The sequence below is a fragment of the Sciurus carolinensis genome (assembly GCF_902686445.1).
Source record: "Sciurus carolinensis chromosome 19 unlocalized genomic scaffold, mSciCar1.2 SUPER_34, whole genome shotgun sequence".
Taxonomy (NCBI): Eukaryota; Metazoa; Chordata; class Mammalia; order Rodentia; family Sciuridae; genus Sciurus; species Sciurus carolinensis.
In genome coordinates, this window is record NW_025920112.1 from 5,830,385 (window position 1) to 5,852,488 (window position 22,104).

At 37.2% G+C, this 22,104-nt stretch overlaps 1 protein-coding gene across 1 annotated transcript; it reads right to left on the minus strand.

Annotated features, from left to right (window-relative positions):
* Positions 1-20,944: 20,944 nt before the first annotated feature.
* On the minus strand, positions 20,945-21,874 carry LOC124973540 (olfactory receptor 14C36-like). Its single transcript, XM_047537422.1, has one exon. It carries the CDS (start codon positions 21,872-21,874, stop codon positions 20,945-20,947), a length of 930 nt encoding a protein of 309 aa, XP_047393378.1.
* Positions 21,875-22,104: the final 230 nt, after the last annotated feature.

Sequence of the window (22,104 nt, forward strand, 5' to 3'; positions counted from 1 at the left end):
ATTTAGTGGTTCTCATATATTTTGGCATCTTCAATATTTCTGGTACACATTCTGTGCACTGTATGATTATGTTGAGTAATTGCATGATTCACCTTTGCATTTTAACAAAAACACCTGGTCAAAATCCAAACAAAACAAAATAATAGAAGTTCCTTTAAAAAAAAAAAACAACTTAGAAGAGGGAGAACACATTTGACTCAGGGGGTTCAAATCTTAATGTCATTGACCAATTCATTGTCATTGTGCCCATGGTGTGGGCACATGGAGGAAGGACCCAGCAGGGGGAAACTGCTCCTGATTGGCTACAAGGAAGCAAAGAAAGGGAAGGGGAAAGGGGAAGCAAGGAAGATGAGTGCTCCAGGGCTTTACCCCAGAGGCCACCTCCTCCATCAATACCCCACATGCCTATAGCTACCACCCAGTCAAGTCATTTGAATCAGGAAGAACTGATTAGTTTGCAGCTCTCACAATCCTGTCATTTTACATTCGAAAATTCCTGCCTTGACTCAGTTGCTTTTGGGAAACACCTCTATTCCAATGCATAACATCCCCTATTATTCCCCCGAAACTCTTGTCCATTTAACAATGCAAACAGATTTTAGTACATCTCCAATGGTTCCACATTGTTTAAAACTCCAGCATTTCCCAAAAGTCTGAGACCACAGTCTCACCTGAAACTGAAGGTAAACTGTTGTCTGTGAACCCTTGTAAAAACCAAAAGCAAGTTTCATAAATTCAATATCCACTGGTAGAGAGCAAACTTTCCCTCCAAACTGGAATAATAGGGCCATTGAAAAAATGAATGTGACTCTTTTCAAGATGGTGGACTAGAGGGAGTCTGCGTTCCCTGTGGCTCTGTATCTCCAGTTTCAAGCAGAGGATATCTGTTTCTTGATTGCTCACTGTCAGGTGCCTATCATCAGACATTTGCCTGCCTTGTGCCAGTCCATGGCTTGCCTTACACCTAACAATCACCCAACAAAGAAGTCCCTCATTCAATTGTCTGACAACAGTCAGGTAATCGATTGCAGACCGCCATTGGAGCACCATCTGCCTGCTCTGACCTCAAAGTTCACACTTATAGTACCTGCAGGACCTCCAGCCAACTACGTCCATACCCCGAGGTGCAGCTCCCCATTTGCCAACATATTTGGAAGCCAGAGTAGCCATCTTGGATAATCCTGGAAGCCCTAAATCCCTCTTTAGGTGGGGCAAATCCCATCCTGAGATGCATCCTGGAGACTTGAAGCTAATTATCAGGTACTTATCTTGCATCAGGCTACTGAACACTGGGAGGTTTTATTACTATATGACTGTTATACTGTAGATTTTCTTTTTTCTCCTTATTGAAAAATTTTAAGTTTTTATTTTGTTACTTTTCTTGCTCTCTTTTCCTTTTGTTAACCTGTTCCCTCAGAGTCTCTTTCTCCATTTTCTACATGCTAACATCCAAATAATTTTGTTTACACTCTCACCCTTTCTATTATCTACAACTTCTGTATATTCTTTTCTTATCCCATTAACAGCTATATTCTAGATCCCTCTGGATCCTCTTTGTCCTCCATTAGAACTGCATACCTTATTGCAAATCTGTTTGTTTACTGAAGATAATATTTGTACTCATTCCATTTATTATAACAATATTGTTATTGTCCTCGTAGAGGATATTTAGTCTAGGATTGCATAGTGTCTGAATTGGGCACTGCTAATATTGATCCCCCTTAAAGGAAAGTTTTTGGAAACCTATAGGGCCACTATAAGCCTATAGGTGGAAATCTACAATACCACAGATCTGCACTGCTAGAGGGGAAGATACATGAACAACATGAAAAAAACAAGGGAAGAAAATGATCCAAACAAATCTAGATTCTATATTAATAGAATGAAAAGAGAGTATTTTAGAAGAAATATCAGAAAAGGTCTTCAGATTATACATGATTAAGATGATTCACGAAGCAAAGGATGAGATAAGAGAGTAAATGCATGAAATGAATGATAATACCAATAAGCTAAAACAACAACTGCAGGAAGCAAAAGATCATTTCAACAAAGAGATACACATTCTCAAAAAAACAAAAACAAAAGAAAAAAAAAAACGGAAATCCTTGAAATGAAGGAAAAAATAAACCAAATATAAAACTCAATGGAAAGCACCACCAAAAGACTAGACCACTTGGAAGACAGAACCTCAGACAATGAAGATAAAATATTTAATCTTGAAAATAAAGTTGCCCAAACAGAGAAGATGATAAGAAATCATGAACAGAAACTCCAAGAATTATGGGACAAAATGAAAAGACCAAATTTAAGAATTATTGGGATTGAGGAAGGTACAGAGATACAAACCAAAGGAATGAACAAACTATTCAATGAAATAATATCAGAAAATTTCCCAAACCTGAAGAATGAAATGGAAAATCAAATATAAGAGGCTTACAGAACATGAAATGCACAAAATCACAACAGATCCACACAAAGGCACATTAAAATAAAAATGCCTACTATTCAAAATAAAGACAGGATTTTGAAAGCCATGAGAGAAAGCATCGCATTACATATAAGGGGAAACCAATATGAATAGCAGCAGACTTATCAACCCAGACTCTAAAAGCTAAAAGGGCATGTAACAATATATTTCAAGCTCTGAAAGAACATGTTGCCAACCAAGAATTCTATACCCAGCAAAACTGACCTTCAGATTTGAATATGAAATAAAATCATTCCATGATAAACAAAGGTTAAAAGAATTTACAAATAGAAAGCCTGTGCTACAGAATGTTCTCAACAAAATATTCCATTAGGAGGAAATGAAAAACAACAATGAAGGTCTGCAAAGGGAGGAACTACCTTAGAGATAAACCACTCAAAGGAGAAACCAAGCCAAATTAAAAACCAAAAATAAGCCCAAATGACTGGAATACAAATCATATCTCAATAATAACCCTAAACACTAATGGCCTAAACTCATCATTCAAAAGACATAGACTGGCGGAATGGATTAAAAGAAAGACCCAACAATATGCTGCCTGCAAGAGACCCATCTCATAGAAAAAGACATCTACAGACTAAAGGTGAAAGGATGGGTTCAAACCTACCACACACATGGACTCACTAAAAAAGTTGGTGTTTCCATCCTTATATCAGATAAAGTGGACTTCAAGCCAAAGTTATTCAGAAGGGATAAAGAAGGACATTTCATACTGCTTAAGGGAACCATAAATCAGGAAGACACAATGATAGTAAATATTTATGCCCCAACATAAATATTTTTCTGACCACAGTCAGGAAATCGATTGCAGAACGCCATTGGAGAACCACCTGTCTGCTCTGACCTCGAAGTTCACACTTATAATACCTGCAGGACTGCCAGCCTACTACGTCCATACCCCAAGGTGCAGTTCCCCATTTGCCAACATATTTGGAAGCCATATTGGCCATCTTGGATAATCCTGTAAGCCCTAGATCCCTCTTTAGGTGGGGCAAATCCCATCCTGAGATGCATCCTGGAGACTTGAAGCTAATTATCAGGTAATAATTGGTGCATCACTGTACATCAAACAAATTCTTATCAATTTCAGGAAACAGACCACAACACAATAATTCTGGGTGAATTTAACACACTGCAATCACCAATACATAGATCTTGCAAACAAAAACCAACCAAAGAAATCATAGAACCCAATAACACAATCAATAACCTAGAAGTAATAGACATATATAGAATGTTCCATCCATCAAAGAGCACATTCACTTTCTTCTCAGTAGCACATGAAAACTTTCTGAAAATAGACCATATATTTTGCCACATATGAGCCCTTAGGAAATGCAAAAAAATAGAGATACTGCCTTGTGTTCTATCATATCATAATGAACTGAGAGTAGAAATCAATGACAAAATAAAAAACAGAAATTACTCCAACACCTGGAGACTAAATAATATGCAATTGAATGAAATATGAATAACAGAAAACATCAGGGAGGAGATAAAAAAAATTCTTAGAGGTCAATAAGAATGACGATACACCATATCAAAATCTCTGGGACACTATGAAAGTGGTACCAAGAGAAAAATTCATTGCATGAACCACATTCCAAAAAAAAATGAAAAGTCAACAGATAAATGACCTAATTTTACAGTTCAAAGCCCTAGAAAAAGAAGGAAAGAATAAAAGCAAAAGTTGTAGAAGAGTGGAAATAATTAAAATCAGAGTTGAAATCAATGAAATTGAAACGAAAGACAGAATTCAAAAAATTGACCAAAAAAAAGTTGGTTCTTTGAAAAAGTAAACAAAATATACAAACCCTTAGCCACACTAACAAAGAGGAGAGAGACAACTCAAATTACTAAAATTCGTGATGAAAAATGAAATATCACAACAGACACCACTGAGATACAGAACATAATGAGAAGCTACCTTGAAAATCTCTATTCCAACAAAAGAGAAACTACCAAAGACATTGACAAATATCTAGAGACATATGCTACTCCCACACTGAACCAGGATGACACACACAATTCAAACAGATCAATATTAATCAATGAAATAGAAGAAGCCATTAAAAACCTACAATCCAAGAAAAGCCCAGGACCAGACAGATTCTCAACTGAGTTCTACAAGACCTTCAAAGAAGAACTCATTCCAATACTTCTCAAAGTATTCCAGGAAATAGAAAAGGAGGGTATCCTACCAAACTCATTCTATGAAGCTAATATCACCCTCATAGCCAAATCAGGAAAAGACACATAAAGGAAAGAAAATTTTAGACCAATATCATTGATAAATATAGATGCAAAGATCCTTAACAAAATATAGCCAATCTATATCCAAAGCATATTAAGGAAATCATGCACCACGATCAAGTGGGGCTCATCCCTGGAATGCAAGGATGGTTTAACATCCATAAATCAAAAAACATAATCCATTATGTCAATAGACTTAAGGATAAAAATCATATAGTTATTTCCATTGATGCAGAAAAGCATTCAACAAAATACAACACCCCTTCATGCTCAAAACACTAGAAAAATTAGGGATAGTAGGAATATAACTGAACGTTATAAAGGCTATTCATGATAAGCCTATGGCCAATATCACTCTTTTTTTTTGGGGGGGGGTGCTGGGGATCGAACCCAATGCCTTGTGCTTGCAAGGCAAGCACTGTACATACTGAGCTATCTCCCCAGCCCCCCAATACCATAATTAATGGAGAAAAACTGAAAGCTTTCCCTTTAAAAATAGAAACAAGACAGGGATGTCCTCTTTCACCACTTCTATTCAACATTGTCCTCCAAACTCTAGCCAGAGCAATTAGACAGACTAAAAAATTAAAGGGATACGAACAGGAAAAGAGGAACTTAAGCTGTCACTATTTGCTGTTGACATAATTGTATATTTAGAATATCCAAAAATCTCCTCCAGAAAACTTCTAGACCTCATCAATGAATTCAGCTAATTAGCAGGCTATAAATCCATATGCATAAAAGTAAAGCATTTCTATACACAAACGATTAAACATATGAAAGGAAAATGAGGAAAACAACTCCATTTGCAATAGCCTTAAAAATAATAAATACTTGGGAATCAATCTAACCAAAGAGGTAAAAGATCTCTACAATGAAAACTACAAAACATTGAAGAAAGTAATTGAGGAAGACCTTAGAAGATGGAAATATCTCCCATGTTCTTGCATAGGCAGAATTTATATTGTCAAAATGGCCATACTACCAAAAGTGCTATACAGATTCAATGCAATTCCAATTAAAATCCCAGTGATGTACCTTACATAAATAGAACAAGCAACAATGAAATTCATCTGGAAGAATAAGGAACCCAGAATAGCTAAAGCAATCCTTAGCAGAAAGAATGACAAAGGGGTTTTCACAATACCAGAAATTCGACTATACTATGAAGCAATAGAAACAAAAATGGCATGGTATTGGCACCAAAATAGACAGGTAGATCAATGGTACAGAATAGAGGACACGGACCCAAGCCCAAACAAATACAATTTTCTCATACTAGACAAAGTTGCCAAAAAATATAATGGAGAAAATATAGCCTCTTCAACAAATGGTGCTGGGAAAACTACAAATCCATATGCAACAGAGTGAAACTAAACCCCTATCTCTCACCCTGAACAAAAATCAACTCACAATGGATCAAGGACCTTGAAATCAGACCAGAGACCCTGCATCTTATAGAATAAAAAGTAGGTCCAAATCTTAAACTTGTTGGCTTAGGATCAGATTTCCTTAACAGGATTCCCATAGCACAAGAAATAAAAGCAAGAATCAACAACTGGGATAGATTCAAACTAAACAGATTTCTCTCATCTAAGGAAACTATCAGCAATGTGAAGACAGAGCCTACAGAGTGGGAGAAAATCTTTGCCACTCATACTTCAGATAGAGCACTAATTTCCAGAATATATAAAGAACTCAAAAACTCTACAACAAGAATACAAATAACTCAATCAACAAATGGGCTAAGATTATGAACAGATGCTTCACAGAAGATTTACGAGCAATCAACAAACACACGAAAAAATGTTCACCATCTTTAGTAATAAGAGAAATGAAAATCAAAACAACACTAAGATACCATCGCACCCCAATTAGAATGGCAATTATCAAGAATACAAGCAAAAATAGGTGTTGGAGAGGATGTGGGGAAAAAGGTACACTCATACATTGCTTCTGGGGTTGCAAATTAGTGCAACCACTCTGGAAAGCAGTGTGGAGATTCCTTAGAAAACTTGGAATGGACCCACCATTTGACCCCACTTAAAATCAGCATACTACAGATATACAGTTAATCAATGTTCATAGCTGCTAAATTCACAGTAGTCAGATTGTGTAACCAAACTAGATGCCCTTCAATTGATGAATGGATAAAGAAGCTGTGGTATATATATACAATGGGATATTACTCAGTTATAAAGAATAATAAAATTATGGCATTTGCAGGCAAATGGATGAAATTAGATTATATCATGCTAAGTGAGATAGGTCAATCACAAAAATCCAAAAGACGAATGATCTTGCTGATAAGCAGATGATGACACATAATGGGGGGGGTGAAAAGGGGCAAGAATGGAGGAAAGAGGGACTGTATAGAGAGAAAATCAGGATGGGTGGGGTGGGGGAGGATGGATAAAATAACAGAATGAATCAAACATTTCCCTATGTAAATGTATGATTACAAAAATAGTATGCTGTTACTCCATGTACAAACAGAAACAGCATGTATCCCATTTGTTTACAATAAAAATAAATTAAAATTCAAAAAAAGAAAGAAAGAATGAATATGTTCAGAGGGAAAATCCCAGATAAGCTAACATCACTCCACCTGCAATTCCTCATACAGCATCTAGGACCTTTGGCTGAAAGACGTTATTTCCAATGTGATTGGGAATTACTATCCTTTGGACTTGTTAATTTGAGAGTTAAGGAATCTCTTTTACTTGGCTCTCTGTGTATGTAGCAGTTTTTCTTGGCAGGCCATTCTTAAACCTCCCATATACAAGATTTGTGAATTCCATTCCTTGACTTCACCTTCACAGCTTTACTATTAGCATGTGAGGGGCAGTCTACAGACCCTGGCTCTTGCTACAGTTTGCCTGACATCCAGACCTTTCTTTGATATGCTGGTGGAATCCTTCATGACCCCTTGACTTGATCCACCCAAACTGAATCAAGAAGGCATACACAATTTAAAGAGTTCAATTCAAGCAATGAAATAGAGGGAGCCATGAAGAGCCTACCAATCAAGAAAAGTCTGGAATCAAATAGATTCTCAGCTGACTTCTGCAAGACTTTCAAAGAAGTGCTTAAACCAATACTCCTCAAAGTGTTCCATGAAATAGAAATAGAAGAAACCCTTCCAAAATCATTTTACGAAACTAGTATCAACCTGATACAAAAGAAAAGACACATCAAGGACTGAAAACTTTTGACCAATATCCCTGATGAATATATATGCAAAATTCCTTAACAAAATACTGGCAAATTGCATACAGAAACATATTAAAAAGACAGTATAACATAATCAAGAGGGGTTCATCCCAGGAATGCAAGATTAGTTCCACATCTGGAAATCAACAAATGTAATTCATCACATCAATAGACTCAAAGTTAGGAGTCATGATTATTTAATAGATGCAAAACAAACATTTGATAAAATACAGCACCCCTTAATGCTCAAGACACTATAGAAAATAAGGAGAGTAGGAACAAACCTCAACGTTGTAAGCACTATCTATAATAAACCCATGGCCAACATTATTCTAAATGGAGAAAAACTGAGAATTTTCTCTAAATAGTGGAACAAGACAGGGGTGACCTCTTTTACCATGTCTTTCAAAAATCATCCTTGAAACACTAGCCAGAGTAATTAGACAGAGCAATGAATTTAAGGAGATATGATTAGGAAAAGAAGAACTCAAGCTATCACTATTTGCCAATGACATGATTCTATATTTAGAGGATCCAAAAAACTCTACCAGAAAACTTCCAGAACTAATACATGAATTCTGCAAAGTAGCAGGATATAAAATCAACACATATATCTAATGCATTTCTATTCATAAGTGATGAATCTTCTGAAAGAGAAATTAGGAAAACTACTACATTCAAAGTAGCTTCAAAAAATTGGGAATCAATCTAACTAAAGAGATGAAAGTCCTCTACAATGAAAGCTACAGAATACTAAAGAAAGAAAAAAAAAAAAGAAAACCTTAGAAGATGGAAAGACATTCTATGTTCTTGTATAGGCAGAATTAATATTGTCAAAATGCCCATATTACCAATGGTGATATGTAGACTCAATGCAATTACAATTAAAATCCCAGTGATGTTCCTCATAGAAATAGAGAAAGCAATAATGAAATTCAAGTAAGGAATGAGACCCAGAATAGCCAAAGCAATCCCTAGCAGGAAGAGTGGTGCAGGAGGTATCACAATACCAGAACTTAAACTATAATACAGAGCAATAATAACAAAAAAGGCATGGTATTTGCACCAAAATAGACAGATAGACTAATGGTACAGAATAAAAAACACAGAGACAAACCCACACAAATACAGTTATCTCATACTAAGCAAAGTTGCCCTGGGGATGGTTGTAACATTGTTACCCAAATTCAAGAATCTCTAGCCAAAGATTCCTTTGGTTTAATGTTGCCCCACTCCCACAGTAAAAAGAAAATTTTGTTAATATCGGAGTAATTGATTCTGATTATACTGATGTAATGAATATTCAAGATTGGTCACATATGCCCTTAAATCTCCCCAATGGACCTCACATAACTCAGTTAATTGTGATTCTTTATATTACTGCCCAACAGCCATGAAATAAAAGAGGGAATGCAGGATTTGTTTCCACTATTATTGGAGTATGTTTACCTATTACTGAAAATAGACCAAATTTAACCCTTTGTTTAAATGAGCAGTCAATCACAGGGTTATTGGACACCAGAGCTGATGTTAAAGTTGTACCCCTCTCAGTGTGGCCTTGTGCATGGCCCTTACAGTGGGCCTCACCAGTTTGCAGCATAGAAGAGAATAATAAGCAGGTGCTTAAGAGCTCTCTATTGTTATGATGCTACACCCCTTCCAACACACAGCAAGTTACTACTTATATTCAACTGTATATTATGGCAATTCCCTTTCCTATATGGGGCAGAGACATCTTCCACAATTTACAAATGTCTATGGAATCTCCTTTTTATAGGGTTCTCTGAAAATTTGACCTCTTTGCCATTATAATGGAAGGGCACCACTCCTGTCTGGGTAGATCAATGGTCAAGGTCTAAGGAGAATGTGGCAACCACAGTGGTCCTCATTCAAGAACAGCTTCAATTTGTACATATTGAACATTCTAACAGTCCATGGGATATGCCCACTTTTATCATAAAGAAGAAATCAGGGTAATGGAGAATATTACAAGATTTAAGAGAAATTAATAAATGTATACAACCAATGGGTCCACTTCAGTGTGGATTGCCCCACTCTAATCTAATTCCTCAGGATTTTTCTTACATGTAATAGACCTAAAGACTTTTTTTGTTGTTGTTGTTTTGTTTTTGTTTTGTTTTACCATGTCTCTCTTTCTTCATGATCAAGAAAAATTGCATTCACAGTTCGTGTTTTTGATGCTCATAAGCCTGCTGATAGATATCAGTGGAAAGTTCTTCCTTAAGGTATGTTAAATAGCCCCACATTATATCAACATTTTGTGAACAAGTTTCTTCAGGCTTTCTGACAGTTATTCCGACATATTCATGTTTATCATTATATGGATGTTACTTTGTTTGCTGGGCAAATACTTACAGAAGACACGTTAATAAATTGAAGACACATTAATAAATTGCAATTCTATTACAATCTGGTTTCCATGTGACCACAGAAAAAATTCAATGACAACTCCCTATTAACTGTGTAGGATATAAATCCTCCAACATTATTCCATTTCTCATATTCCAAATTTGATTCTTCCTTCCAAATTTTCCTAAGCTCATTTGCAAATATTTTTAGGATACTTAAATTGGGCCCATCCATGTATTTCTTAACTACTGATATGCTATTGCTTTTTATCATGTGTTGAAAAAGCAACATAATCCCACCATTTTTTTCCAGTCAACTTTTGCACTGAATACAGCTCTTCAACATGTTAATGAAAACCTATCTAGAGTGCTTATGGATAGACTTCCAACACTCACAATTTTTTTTATCTCTAATAATCTTTACAGGAAAGCCTTATGCCTTTGCTGCATTTATTGCATTTATAATTGAGACTTGTATATAATAGATTGTTATATTCTCCTTAATTTCAGGAAGAAATATTCTCCCTTATGCTGATATGTATGCTTAATTGACTTCAGATGGTCACAATCATATTTTATCTCTTATAGGAACAGATATAAACATACTTCAACTTACTTATGGGAAGACTTTGGGCTGGGGATATAGCTCAATTGGTAGAGTGCTTGCCTCACAAGCATGAGGGCCTGGGTTCAGTCCTGAGCACCACACAAAAAAAAAAAGGCTTTCCATTCACAACATTTACAATATTCTTCATATCATCAGATGTCTTAACTTATGTTTTGGCCCCTAATTCTTTCCATGCACCTCCAGATGAACACCTTTCCTTATTGTGTCAATTCTCATGTGTTCCTTCTTCTATAATCACCTCCATTCCACTTTCTAGTGGGATTACTGTCCACACTGGTGGAGGAAAACAATGGGACATGGTATCTATATTCACTGATAAAAAATGGACTGATGATTACAGTCCTCAAGCTTCTCCTCAGTGGGCTATATTAGCTGCAATTATTTTGGCTCTTCGTATGTTTCCCACCACCTTAAACATCCTGGCAGATTCTCAGTATATAGCCAAACTGATGCCTCATGTTTCCTTTGCAATTCTGTCACCTCACCTGAACTCTAAGCTGTTATCCCTGTTTGTCACTCTTCAATCTCTTACAGGATCATACAGCTCCAGCATTTCTTGCTCACATAGGCAGCCATACTAGTATTCCCAGACTGCTCACTGAAGGAAAGGCTCATGATGATGCTGCTATAAAAACACATTATTTTCACTTTTCATGTGCTGTGGAATCACACAATTTTATTTTTTCATCAAAATGCTCACTCTTTAATGGAAACCTTCTCCCTTTCCACTCAACAGGCCCATTTCATCATTAATAATTGCTGTCATTGCACACCCTGTTGTTCCCCTACTTGGGAAACTGTAAACCCTCGAGGTTCACATTCTAATGCCCTTTGGTAGATGGATGTGACTCGCTTGCCTTCCTTCCACCCCTATTGTTTTTTACATGTTACCGTAGATACATTCCCATGTCTTATATGGGCCAGTGCACATCGTTCAGAGAAGGTCTCAGCCTGTATCTCTCATGTGCTCCATTGCATTGCCACCATGGGTAAACCTCTTCATTGAAAAACTAATAGTGCCCCTGCTTATACTTCTAGTTCTTATGTTCAGTTTTATAATCAATGCAATATAATTCTAAACCATGGAATTCCCCACAATCCTACTGGACAGACCTGAGGTGAATGTACATATCACATGCCTAAAGTGTGCCTTTTAAAACAAAAACAGAAAAAGGGGACCTAGCCTTGCTCATGTCAGTAATGCTCTCAATATTGCCTTGTTCACAATGAATGCTTTAATGTACAATATGAAGATAATGTACAGTGCTGGTCCTCTGCCTTGAACAGACACTTTACCCCTAAGGAATCGCTACCAAAAATTTATGTGAAATGTCAAGTTTTTATATAAAACTTGATGGAACCCTATACCTTTTATTACTGGGAGAAGGGATATGCTGCTGTTCTTACTCCTACAGGTTCTGTCTGGATTCCTGCCAAGTGTGTGAGACCTGTCAATCATCAAGAGTTGGCATCAAGGACAACCTGATTCCCATATTCCATTTGTTCCTGGATGAAGAGGATCCTAATTTAAAGAAGAAACCTCGAAAAATATCAAGAGACCTAAGGACCTTCAGTCTTCTAATCATCTAGTGACTTTGGGGGACATAAAGAGTTTAACAATGTCTGTCCAAGAATTGCTAGCCTAGATGGGTTTAGAATGTACCCCAGAAAATTTGGTTACAACTGTTTACTCAAAATTCCACAACTATCTTGAGCCTATTACTCAATTTTTTTCTCTGTTGTATCCCTGTTGGTTATGGACCTGTACAAAAAAATACCCTTTCAATTTTGGTTTCCTGCACTCATTATAATATCTGGGACCACTTAGTAAAAATTGTTAATTCTTCTGAAATTTGCATCATCAAGCTATTCATTATCATAGAACTGTTATTGATTATTTGCTGCTGTTGCATTATAAGGGATGCCAGGAACTTAATAATATGTGGTTTTATCAATTTAACTGAAAACACTAACCCCATAAAAAAAGAACTGGATCATCTTACAGCATTGTAACAGTAGTTCAAAAAGATGATGGAGGTTGGGATTTATTAGATTGGTTAACCTCATGACTATCAAATTTTACATGGATCTAAGAGCTTTTCATTGGAGGATGTTTACTGATACTTACATTATTATTCTGTGATTCTTTTTGCCAACCTCCTCCTTCCTTTCTCCCCTCACCTTCCTTAAACAAAAGACAAGTCATGTCTATTCAAAAGACCATGAAAAATAAAAAAGGGGAATTGTAGAGGCTTCAGGTCAATAAATTTTCAGAGGAGCATAAGTTCTCCAAGTGAGCACACCCCTCAGGACAGTAAGACCTTCTGTTTGAATAGGTTAGAAATGCTCTGCAATGCCTCTGTCCTTGAGGCCTAGAGACATTAACTTATTATAAAATCATTTGGTACTAGTTGACTCTGAGAAGCAAGCAAGTTATGTGTCTGCATATGCCCAAGGCTAACTGCATTATGTAAGGTAATGTAAATTGATATAACCCTGAAATACATAGCAAAACTGAACTGGTTTTCACAAGGGAGCCAATTCTTGCTTTCACTATCATGTGTGCTTGTCTCTTTATTTTTTCTCCCCTTAATCTTTACAGCTGAACACAATTAAACTTTACAGAACATCCCTTTGTCTAAAAATAATTTGCCTCAGACTTGTGAACACTTTCCATTATATTCCTTTCTTCTCAATGGATCATAATTATTTACAATGTTACTGACTGTATATCCTGAAAGTAATGGTTCACTCACAGTTACAGAAATTCAGCAGCATGTCAGGCAAGTTCAATCCTGAATCACCTACATCATCATCCTCTGCCCTCTGCAAACATGGGTTCGTCTCAACACACAAACCCTTCAAAGTTATCTTTCTGCTGAACCTGCCTGGGCTCCTCTGGAAAGGTGTGTGTTCCCCAGGTTCAGGGTGGGTGGCCAGATACCAGTATGTTACTGTTAATTTCAGAGTGAGGGTGAAGTTCAAGGGGTCCTACTCAGTCTACCTGCAATCTGTTTCTTTCCCCATCTCCCATTCCTCCCTGACACAAACCTGACTTTCAACTGAGGAATATTCTTGTTCACTGCTGACTTTACAGTGAAATATTGATTTAATTTTCTCAATTAGTTTTCACTGGAATTTAAAGGACATTCAAATGCAATATGTTCTCCAAAACTCTCTTCAAAGCCACTAATTTTCTTTTGTTTTTCTGTAGTGTTAGAAATCAACACGTTATTCTACGTTTCTCTAAATCAGTTTGTAGCCACCACCCCAAGTTACTGGTGCAGATTTCTTGATTTTGGACCATGGATCATGCATCATTTTATCTTTCAGGAGCAAGTGCATGACTTCCTGCACGGTGGTTAATAAACTAATACCTGTGGCATTGTTGACTGACTTCTCACCTGCACTGGCTTTCTTTATTCTACTGATTTACAGATGAAGAGCTCCCAAGCAGACTCTGCCCTCTACTCTGCTGTATCACACACAGTGCAGCCTGGGGTGAGGTCATGCAAGCTCAGCACCCTGTGTACTTGTAAGATAAGTCTATTTAATGCAGTACTCACTCAACAAATATAACTAATGACACAAATATAACCACAGGTATTTCAGATCTTGAGATTTGAAAAAAAAAAAAGAAAAAATATTGGTATTTTAAAATAATTTGATCATCATGGGAGACATAATACAATAATACAGTGTGTAAGAGTGTAAATACATATGACAAATTCAGTAGGTGATGGATGATGGGACAAATCAATGTTAAACACCTTGCAGTTTTTCACCCTTCCTACTGACTTTTAGGCACTTCATAAGATGTTGCTGATTAGCCCAAGGCATTTTTGTCAAATGCAAGATGGAAAATAAAAATGTGTTTAGGATCTGGAAGCTGACATAGAACTATAGAAACATGTTCTTGGATTCTGTTTTTTGAATACTAAACCATGTACTGCTTTTGTCTTCCCAATAGAATTAGTAAATTCTCCAGTAAATAGTTTGAATCATATGAGCTTAATTAATGTCCTTCTTTGCTTATGTGTTTTAACTCCAACTTGAAAAATTCTTCTCAAATTTGACTTACTGTTCTCATGGATCAGTCCCCTAGGAAATTTCAGATTTTGGATATGATACAATAAATATATGCATCACCACCTAAATTTCATAGGTCCTCAACATATTATTGGAGATCTACAAAATATGATTACTTTATAAACCTAAGCTTTTTTATTAGATATAAGCTTTATTACCTGTAGTTTGACCTCAATAATTTTAGAGCATTCAGATCTCCATTTTCTTTTATTTAATATATTTTTAAATTGTGTTTTATTTCTTCTAATTAGTTATACATGACAGTAAATTGCATTTATTCATTTTTATAAGTCATACATAAATGGAATATAATTTATAATTTTTTTTATTGTGCATACCATAAGTTCACATTGGTCATGGAGTCCTATATGTACATGAGGTAATAATGTCTGTTCACTCTACTATCATTCCTCCACCACACCCCTTCCCCTCCCTTCATTCCTAGTCTAAAGTAACTCTATTCTTCTCTGGCACCCCAGTCTCATTGTGTATTACATCCACATATCAGGAAAAACTTTCTCCTTTGGTTTTTTGGGTTTTGCTTATTTCACTTAGCATGATATACTTCAACTCCATCCTTCTACTAGCAAAGCCAGAATTTCATTTTTCTTTAAACCTGAGTAATATTCTATCACACACACACACACACACACACACACACACACACACACACACACACATTCTCTTTTAAGGGGTGAAATATTTATTGAAAATTCCCTCCTAAAAATACATGAAATGGGGCATAAATAAAACACAACTCAGGTAGGCTCAGGTTCAGAAAAAGAAGTAGGAGAAGTTAGCACATGTTTAATGCCAGAATTATGAAGAGGGAGTTCTCCAACTTCTTTCCTCTATAAGGGAGAAAAGCTGGGAGTTTTCCCTTTTGTTCCTTCCCTTGATGGTATTTACAATTAGGAAGAGTATGGAAAACAGATTGCATTTAATAATGCAAAGGATTGCTTGGGTTGTAAGACACAGGAATTAATTATTTTCCAAATTATTTTTTCCTATTTGCAGTTATGATCTATTGCTATTGATCAGCCATTGAAGAATGCAGAGGGGCCCTTTGTCACATCCTGAGCTCCATAATGTGCTTCCAAAGGATGTGTGACCTTATTTTTATGTTATTCTCATTCTCATCGCACCTGACATACCTTTAATATGAAATGTGAAAACTTATTGAAAAGGAGAACATAATTGTGATCATAATTGTGATTGTGAACTTGATGAATTCAAAACCCTTCAGTGAAAATACAATTTTAGATGCTTTATTCCATAAGCTACTGAAAAATAAGAATGCATGTCATTTGCTAAGTGAACTCTTTGCTACCTACCTGTCACCTGCCAGTTGTTTGGGATTTTATCTTTTTTAACTTAATATGAATGTATTTCTTTGTCATCTCTTATCTGTGCCGATATTTTTGTCCATTTTCTGAATGTGTGGTAAGTAAAAGTAATCTGAAAAGAATAATTTTAAATCCATAAACAACAGCATGAAGAACTATCACATGCCTTCTTTCTTCCAGACAGTGTGCAGACATCCATGACTGTGCAGGTACATTACTATGGAAGCATGAGGAGTCATAGCAAATACTACAGTGTTTACAAAACTTCTCTGTGCCTCTTTTTATTTGAATAATCAACCATTTTTTTCCTTGGCCAGCTTACTCTCTTGATAAGACAGCAAATTTTGAGCAGAATAAAAATGAAACTTCAGATGCAATTACATTCTAAGGGCCAAATACGTCTGAGTGTCACTGGTTCTCTACAGGGGAGCAGAATTAGTATTTGCAATTAGCTCCTTAGCTTCTCCCATCAACTGTGTCTGCAACCAGTGTGGATCTGTCCAGCCAGCTCAGTGCCATGCAGGATGTGGAAAGTTCAGTTGCCTCTGCTCTCTGTGAACCTGGTGCCTTGCAAGATAGAGCAGGGCCCTAGGATCCCAGAGCTCAGCCTGTAGAGACAGTTGTAGGGGTGAACCCACCACCAGGCAGCAGCATCTCCAGAGTCCAGGAGAGAGACACTGACCACCTGCCAGCATGGCCAGGGGATGATAGTGGAACTCCTGTGCTGGGCATCACCAGAGTTGTTGCTGAGAAACAAGTAACACTGAGGAGAAACCAATGGTGCTCACTGTGTTTTCATCTCCATGCTTCACCTCAGTGTGAGTTAGGGGCAGAGAAAGAGTGGATGGAGGCAAAGGAAATCACAAGTCAGCTGAAAAAACAGGCCACACAACTTCACCTGTAATTCCTCATTTAGCATCTAGGGTCCTTGACTACAAGATGTTATTTCAAAAGGTCTTGGCAGTCCTGCCCTTTGGCTCTGTGAGTTGCTGAGCATGGGGGCTCTCATTTTCTTTGGCTCTCTTACTGCAGGCAGCAGTTTTTCTTGGGTAACAGTCCATGCTACTTGCATCTGTTAATTCCTGGGGATTCCATTCCAATATTGGTTTCACCTTCAGAACATAACCTATCAGCAGTCATGGGCAGCCTGCAGAACCTGACTCTCCTACACTCTGCCTAGGAGCTTTGGAGGCCTTTCTTTGAAATGACTGTGGAAGCATCCATGACTTGAGTCCCCTGCATTCCTGCAGAGCCAACACCACATAGACCACGCTAAATTCTGCTGCCAGCTCACACCATAGTTGGGTCCCTGAAATTATTGCAACATTGGTTCCTGAATGTTTATCTGAATGAGCATGGTAAACCACTCCCAGGGACCCCTGAGAAAAGAGGGTGTTCCCACTACACTTCTCAGGAAATATTTTGATCTGCATTCTTGAGTATGGAATGTGTGTGGTCTTGCAAGTTCTCAGATGCTCTCAGTCAGTTTCCCATTGTGTCTGTTTGAAATGCTTAGCATCTCTTTGGGGGCTGAAATCTTTTTAAAACCACACCTTTGTAGGCCACAGGTTTTTATAAGATTCCTTTAAAACTCTGATCGAATCTGTTTTTTAACTATTAATATAAACAACTGCTTTATTTTTTTAAATATTTTTATTTGTTCTAATTTGTTATACATAACAGTAGAATGCATTTATGCATTTCAATAAATCATACATGAATGGAATATGATTTCTCATTTTTCTGATTGTACATATTGTAGTATCACATTGGTCATGCAGTCACATATGTATATGACATAATAATGTCTATTTCACTCTACTATCCTTCCTACCACCATGCCCATTCCCTCACTTTCTTACAATTCTCTTTGTCTACGGATTGATATAAATATTCTAAAGGCTTTATAAACATAGAAAATTCTGATGGTTGTTGTATAATGTTTCCAGTCATGAACATTACCTTAAAATGCAATATAGAATAAGATACTACATTGTCTTTTTAGTTGTTATACTCTCATCAAACTTCTAACTATGGGCTCTTCTAAGTCTTTTGTCATCTGAAGTTTTTGTTCTATGAAGAAATAAGAAACAAAATAATGAAAAAGACTCTAACCAGCACTCTTAATTATGGTTTCCTAACAAGGGTAGAATTAATATTTTTGAAAAGATTCCTTTCCAATATATATCTTTGACATAAATGATATTGCTATAAAACTCTCTTTCTTAGTTCAAAACTATTACACAAAGTAAATGTTTTTGCCAAATTCTGCAGAAGTTCAATACCACACCTAAAAAAGAACAGGGTTTTGTGTTATTGGACACAAAGTGTGGGACATTATTAACTCCTTATATGAGCCATATCATGAGCCACATCCTCAACCCTTTTTGTGTTTTATTTAGAGACAGGGTCTCACTGAATTGCTTAGGGCATCCCTAAGTTGCTAAAGCTGGTTTTAGGTTAACCATCCTCCTTCATCAGCCTCCTGAGCTGCTGGGATTACGTGCACGGTCTATCTTCCCAGGCAAATTAAAACATCTTAAAGTATCAATTAATCATTCAAAATCTTTGGGGGAACATTAGAATATGTAGAAGGAAATGAGAGGGAGGGGGTTATGAAACATGGTGGAATGAGACAGACATCACTACCCTATGTACATGTATGACTACACAAATGGTTTGAATCTACATTGTGTACAACCATAGAAACAAAATTATGTACCCCAATTGTGTACAATGAATCAAAATGCAGTCTGTAAAAAATTAAAAGCTAAATAATAAAACATCTTTTTCAAGATCAATAAATAATATTAGGCATGGTGTATGCAACATAATTTCTTTCTACATTTATACATTAAGTATAAAATTAATTTACCCAGTTAGTGTAACTCATAAAAAATTGATACAAGTTACTCTATAGATGGTAGAGGAATGTGTGGAACAGTGGAGTTTGCAGACCTCTTCTGGGGTTCTCTGAAGGTCCTTCTGCTCTGGCACAGAACATTGGATCACTGAGATCCAGAAGCCACAGGACAGTCTGTGGATGGAGCTTGTGTTCTGGTTGGATCACGTTAGGGCAAGTCAAGGCCTCCTCCTTCAGCCAGCTGGGTGATCATGGGTTCCTACTACAAGAATTCTTTTGTCTGAAAACCTTAAGTAAGTGCCTTTATTAGTTAACCACTTGTTTATGATTTTGTATTTTCCTAGGTATTAAGTATATTTATGTTTTTCTCCACTTTTTTTCTATTAGTGAAGGGGTGAACAAAATTGATTTTCAGAATTTGGAATTTAATGTATTGATTGTGATAATACATGAATTATTTTTCACATTGTCATATAAGTAATCCTAGAAACTTGACCTTGGACAGAAGTCAGTTATTAATAATTCACAAAGCATATCCAAGTGAGAACACTGAAGTGTTTGGAGAGAAATAAATGTGGGAGATACTGAAAGGCTGCACCAGACAGGTGTGGTGGTGCACACCTGCAGGCACAGTGCATCAGGAGACTAGGGCAGGTGTGTTGGGGTTTCCAAGCCAGCATCAGCAAGTCAGGAATGCCCTGAACAACCTAGCAAGACCCTGACTCTAAGTTAAACACAAAAAAGGGCTGGAGATGAGCCCTTGGGTTCAATCTTTGGTAAAAACAAACAAACAAAAACCAAAACAAAAAGTCAGAAGAAAACCCCAAAACAAAAACAAAACACAAACACTGCCACAAGGAGTTTAGGGAACAATTACAGCGACAAGATTTCTTTAAGGAATCCAGTAAACTGAGACCAATCGAAGAGTTGAACTAGGTCAGAAATTTAGCCAGACAACAATGATCCCTCTTTTCATAATTTTCAGGCATGACACATTAGCATGGATAGCACTTAAGTAAGATGTGTGGAAGGTGAACCTTCAGAGCTGACCTGCAACTCAGCCCCTAGGCCTGTGCCCCCACACTGGGTCACTCATGGACATAATAAAAGACTGGTGTCCATCATGGCCAAGGGAGCACAGGGTGTTCTTCCCAGTGAAAGGATTTGACTATGGGGCCAAGGGCTGTGGTCACCATGGCCTTCTGTGTACTTCAATGGCAAGGAATTTCTTCCTTTCTCATGTGCCAGATAGATTGACCAGAACTTCTTTAGGATTTGATATTTGAATATTTTCAAATTACATTTATACAATTGTGTATGACTGTGTTTACAAATTTGTTTGACACTTCCTCTGAATAGTAGCAGATTATGTGAGTGTAAGTTACCTTCAGATTTGATAGCTAAAGTTTTCCTCTGTGACATATTTGATACATCTTTAATAAATATAACCATGAAAGATTTATGCAATATATTGATTATATTTAATAATTAAGAGATGTATTGATAAAAGTACATATTTTATAAATGATCCATGGAAATAATATGGTAAATCACAAAAATTACTTAACAAAATAACTCCTATTCTAGTAAGGTGATACTATGGCAAGTAGTATAACTTATAAAACCAGATATGAAGAGCATTTGATCTAATCTTGAACTCCACTCACTAAAATTAGGATAATGCTGAAACCCATTTTATCTTTTCCCTGAGAACAGTTGCTTGACTCTCCTCACAGCTTCCTTTACCTGTTTGTTCCTGAGACTGTAGATGAGAGGATTCAAGAATGGAGGAACCATGGTATAAAAGGCAGAGAGAATGATGCTCTGCAGTGTGTCAGAGGTTGCTGAAGGTCTCACGTACACACCTGTGCCAGAAATAAAGAAGACGGACACCACGAGGATGTGAGGAATGCAGGTGGAGAAGGCCTTCCCTGTCTCTCTGGTGGGAAATTTCAGCATAGCAGAAAATATGCGAATATATGACATGGTAATAAAAGTAAAGCAACCACCACAGACCACCACAGCAGAGAGAAGAAGAAGGACCATGTTGCTGGTGGTGTCAGAGCAGGAGAGCCTCAGCAGAGAGGGGAGATCACAGAAGAACTGATGGACGACGTTTGACTGACAGAAGGACAGCTTGAAGGTGTTCCCAGTGTGCACACCTGCATATACCAGGCCACTGAGCAGGGAAGCCAGGGTCATGTGGACACAAAACTGAGGGTTCATGATGATGGGGTACTGGAGGGGCTGGCAGATGGCCACATAGCGGTCCCAGGCCATGATGGAGAGAAACAGCATCTCCACATATGCACAAAAAATGACCAAGAAAATCTGGGTTGCACAGCCACCCACTGAAATGACCTGGTTGCCAGTGAGAGAGTTGACACAGGCATTGGGGACAGTGATGGAAATGTAGCACATGTCCAAGATGGACAGGTTCCTGAGGAAGAAGTACATGGGTGTGTGCAGGTTCTGGTCAGCAGTGGTGACAGTGATGATGAGCAGGTTCCCTAACATGGTACCCAGGTAGGTCACTGTGAATACTGTAAAATAGAAGACTCTCATATTCCAGCCATCAGGAAAGCTCAGGAGGAGAAATTCAGTTACCATGGTAGAATTGGCCATTTACTGGAAATTCATGTTGTCTGGGAAGATAAAGATATAAAATGGGAAGCAAAGCATGATAATGCAATTACTCTACATATTCATGTCTAGTGCTTTCTTGTATTTTGAGCTTCTTTCTCATCAGATGAAAGGTCACTCTTGGTTTTCTGATATGTTTAATCATTTCTAATCAGAGAGAGCCTCCCAGTGCAGGTGTGGAGGCCTGCATTCCAGGGTCTGGGTGTGACCTG

Excerpts from the sequence above, each read along its gene's own strand:
- LOC124973540 (XM_047537422.1), bottom strand. The coding sequence starts at position 21,874 with ATGGCCAATTCTACCATGGTAACTGAATTTCTCCTCCTGAGCTTTCCT.